Source organism: Salvelinus namaycush, chromosome 4 (genome assembly GCF_016432855.1).
Source record: "Salvelinus namaycush isolate Seneca chromosome 4, SaNama_1.0, whole genome shotgun sequence".
Classification (NCBI taxonomy): Eukaryota; Metazoa; Chordata; class Actinopteri; order Salmoniformes; family Salmonidae; genus Salvelinus; species Salvelinus namaycush.
Window position 1 is genome coordinate 63780869 of NC_052310.1, and position 4381 is coordinate 63785249.

A 4381-nucleotide genomic window follows, 5' to 3' on the forward strand; every position below is an offset into this window, starting at 1 on the left:
TTTAGGGATGTTCTGATATGATGTTGAATGTTTTCACTGGTAAGGACCCCTTTGCCATTTGTAGTAGGCTACATGTAAAGTCATATTTTTTAAGTAAAGAGCTCAGATATAATCATTGCTAATGTTTGCCAGCATAGGCCATTCACATCCTGAGGGATAAGCACCCAGTAGTTTATCCCAAATTGCGCATGGGGATTTAGGCAGTTTACAATGCTGTCACAGTATATATCTATATCCAACAGTGACTTTGGAATAGTCCAACTTTTAAAAACACGTTTTTGCCGTTGATGATGAAACATCTAATCTCTTTGTACAAAATTTGTCTCAATATGACGACTTTCAACGATATATCCTTATTGTGCTGCATGGGACACATAAAGGTTTTTACTTATCCCAAAATACTGTAGGGTAGTTGTCAACTTCATCAACTCTTGATCAACAAAGTAAATGTTATTCGACTGAAGATCAACACATTCAGCTACCAGGCCCGAATGCCCTGCAGAGTTCCTTGGCAGGCTGTTCCCTGTGGTGTTTGGGCCTGAGATTGCGACACGCCCAGGTTCCCAAGACCCATATTCATAAAGGCGTTAGCAGTAGTGTTGGGCGCTAGAGCAGGCAGGCTAGAGTACGTGCATGAGTAAGTGTTAGTATACACCGGGTTATTGTAAGCCGGGTAGCCATTATAACTATAGGGGCTGGCCGCTCCAACAGTGTAGGATGTATTATAGTTCTGAGATCCAGCCAGGCAGGGCTTCCCATCACGCACCAGCACCGGGACTGCCACTCTCCTAGGCGGGGGAGGATGGTGTGGATGTCCGGCCATCTCTAGGTTCTTGTCCTGCCGCTGCCGTTTACACTTATACCTCCTGTTCTGGAACCATATTTTGACCTGTGTGGAGGTCAGTTTCAGAGTGTTGGCCAGGTGTTCCCTCTCCGGGGCGGATAGGTAACGCTGCTGCTTGAAGCGTCGCTCGAGCTCGAACACCTGCGCCTGGGAAAAGAGTACCCGTGGTTTCCGCCGGGCCCTTTGCTGTTTTGGGGGTTTCTCCAAGTCCGAGTGCACCTGCGTGGACTCCTCGCAGTCCCTCACTCCTATTAGGCCACACGATTCTTCAGAAAGAGAGGGTAGAGAGGTTTTAGTCATATTTGACGACAGATTCGTCAATTCTTTCATTCTATACAAAATAGCTATTCTAATCCTGAAGGTCCATAGTTAGGCTACTGATGTTTTTCAAAATTCATCTCGAGTCTTTTATAATCAATGACACAAATACAAATTTAGCCTATCAGAGAAAATTAAATCATATAGGCTTTCCTATGATTTGTTGTTCAAATATTGTTGTTTTAGTGTAGTCTGTGGCTTGAAACCGGTTTTACTTCAAATATATGTATTCATTTTAATGGGAACTTTGATGGGGGTGGGGGCCACAATAAATCTGAACTCATCATGAATAGCGGCAGTGGCTCGCGGGTCTGCATACTCACATCCATACCAGCCACACATGTAGTCAGAGCCGGCCCTAGCCTTTTGGCTAGGGTTAAATGTAGTTAGGATGGAGATAAATGTTTTCAGTTTTTAATATGATATCTGAGTGAGAGTGGCTAACAAAATCAATGGGGGCCCCGGGTTTGTAATTCAACCATGATAGCTGGCTACACTAATTTACCAATCTAAAATATGTTAGCTGGCATGGGCTGAGTGATTGTCAGTGACTGACATAACAAGAGAAAAACTGCTGATGCACAACCACATTTTGAAATATCACCCGTTTTTTTTGGGGGGGGGGGGTTGATCTGCAGGCCTACAAAACGGCCCTGTGCCACCACTTTCCCACCCCTGGTTTAAATAGGGTGATATATGCAAAAGTCGGACACTTTTTGGTAGAACACTATGTAGACAATCAAAATCAGTCTACCCATACTCAGGTGATGTTTATTTTAATGAATTAAGGTCTTATCTACAATTTTATGATGAAACAACTTGATCATTTATTATTCAGGGGATGCAAAAAAAACAAAAAAACAACCTCAGACCCCCACTTTTGCTAAAGCGTGGCTTTCAGTGTTGGTGGGACACTTTAGAAAAATATGAACTGGGATCCTATTTTCTCATTAGAAATCCATTAGTGTTCCACTTCACCTCACACTTGTTATGAACTCACCAATAAGCCTTGTACAGGCTTGTAGATAACATGCTCTCTGTTTTTATACAATAACATTTTATTGAACCCTTTCCATGCCCTTAGAACATTGATTTGGGGACATTCCAAGCTCTTGGTGAAAATCTAACTAAAGAAGTCTGAACATTTTTTACCGGATCCTGACACACCTTTACTATCCCCAAATTCTGTCCCCTTTCATAAAGTGAGCCTCTTTTCTATCCTCCCCTTCGTACATAATTGTGTTTCCTTTCTTTTATTTCCCTCTAATGCCTTCCACTGTCATCCAATGCTGTTTCTCAGGGGGTGCTGCAGCACCCCAGCACTCCTACTTCCTGCGAATCTGTTTCCATGAATGGTTATTAAAAAGCTAGATTGTTGAATTATAATTGACAGAACGACAGCCTTATCATTCTAGCTAAAAGTTTCATATATATGGCATTTCTTCATGCGTTTCAACGGGTCACCCTGTCTAAGAAACCTGACCACACACACTACAATGAAATCACACTAAACAAAAGCATTTAGCAAAAACCCAATGACATTTGTTGTGAATGGGTTGCAAAATTACCATAGTACAGTTCCCTCAAACACAAATGTCCCAATACACTTGAAGTCCCACTAATGCTGACATCAACCTAAAGAGTAAATGCATTAAATAATTAGGGTATATGCAACGTATAGGCCTAATTAAAGCATTTGGCCCAATATTACTTGTAATTTCTAAAAATTTCTGTCTTATCTAAAGGTTAATTTCAGTGCAGTAGGTACATTTATCTGAAAAACAACATGGCTCTTTAAATTATTTCTGAAAACGAAGGATGTTGGATTGCTCATATTTTTTTATATGGCGATTCAGCCATGCACAATTTGTCAAAATGCTGTCGTTTGGAGCGTTCTCTTCTCCAAACCTATTTATTTACAGGTGAACCCTCTATGTAGATGACAAATCAAATAAAGATATCGCTTTCTATAAAAGGCGCTAATATTGTAATCGTTAAACTGAAGTTGTCTCTAGTTAAATGGAGAAGAAGAAAAAAAATATATATGGGTGGATTATCATATACTTGGATTTAATAAATGAGCTTGATAATCTAGAACACTGCAATCATAATAGAGCTAGAATAATAGAATATAATACTTTCTTTTAAAATCAAATGGAGGATACCATGTATGCTGGTAATCAATCACCGACTTACTGGTGTCTATGTCCTCCTGCTCAACTTCCAGGCTGGTGTCGGCTGAGTGTCCCTGTAGCCCCGGGGAAGTGAATATCTCCCCGGCAAGACCCGTCTCCATCAGCCGCTCCTGCACGGTCAGACTACCCAGGTAGGACATCCTCGCCTCTCTCTCCAAGAGCCCGGGGCTGGGACTGTCCCTGTCTCTGCCAGCCAGCATACAAGACGGGGGCGACTGGAGGGCGAAGCGGTGCTGCTGCGACACCGGGTGAGAGCACTCGTGGGGCGGCCCAAGGTGTGAGGCGAGCCGCTGCTGCTGAGACTGCTGCTGAAGCTCCAGCTTCAGTATGTCCTTGACTGAGAACGGCGTGGTGGAGGCAGAAATAACAGGGCTAGGAAGCATTATTATCATCGGCACCTATTCGTTCACATGAAGTAGGAATTATAGTCCCTTGGTGAAGTGGCTCATCCGAGCATAAAGAACTCCTCAAGCAGGTGTTTGTTTGGATAGACGTTTTTTAAGAGTAAACGGATCCAAAAGGGGGTCTATTCGTCTCTTTGAAGAAGAAAAAAGAAAACCTCTACAGTAGCCTGAATGATTGCTGAGCCTTGCTTGTTGTTTGTTCATGGAGTTATGCAAAAGAGGACTGGTTTGTTTCGTGAAGTGACAGCTCTCGTCTCTCTGCCCTGCGCTCTCTGCCTCGCCTACCGTGTCTGTTTAGCTTGTTGGGGGATTTGGTGAGATGCAGTTTCTGTTTTGTTGGAGGACTCAAGGCGGACGCTTCTTTTCCTCCATGTGACGTCACGCGATAATGGGATGGGTGACTGCATGGAGCGAGGGCGCAAGCTCTTCTATGTATTTAGAGTTGAGAAGATTATCAAGTTACAACTATTGAAATGTTGTATTATGTTACATGAAATGAACACGTCTTTATTTCAATGGTTAATTTAAAAAGAAGTAGGCCTAGGCTAGAATAATTTGAATGTGGTATCAGCCCTCAGAGCGTCTGCATGCAGTTTCTGTACAGGTAGGAGACCGGTTTT

General features: G+C 42.7%; 1 protein-coding gene across 1 annotated transcript; it reads right to left on the minus strand.

Annotated features, from left to right (window-relative positions):
• Window positions 1–478: 478 nt before the first annotated feature.
• On the minus strand, window positions 479–3740 carry LOC120045688 (homeobox protein Nkx-2.5-like). Its single transcript, XM_038990629.1, has 2 exons — window positions 3359–3740; window positions 479–1110 (listed from the first exon to the last, which is right to left on the minus strand). Exons 1-2 carry the CDS (start codon window positions 3738–3740, stop codon window positions 479–481), a joined length of 1014 nt encoding a protein of 337 aa, XP_038846557.1.
• Between the last annotated feature and the right edge of the window lie 641 nt (window positions 3741–4381).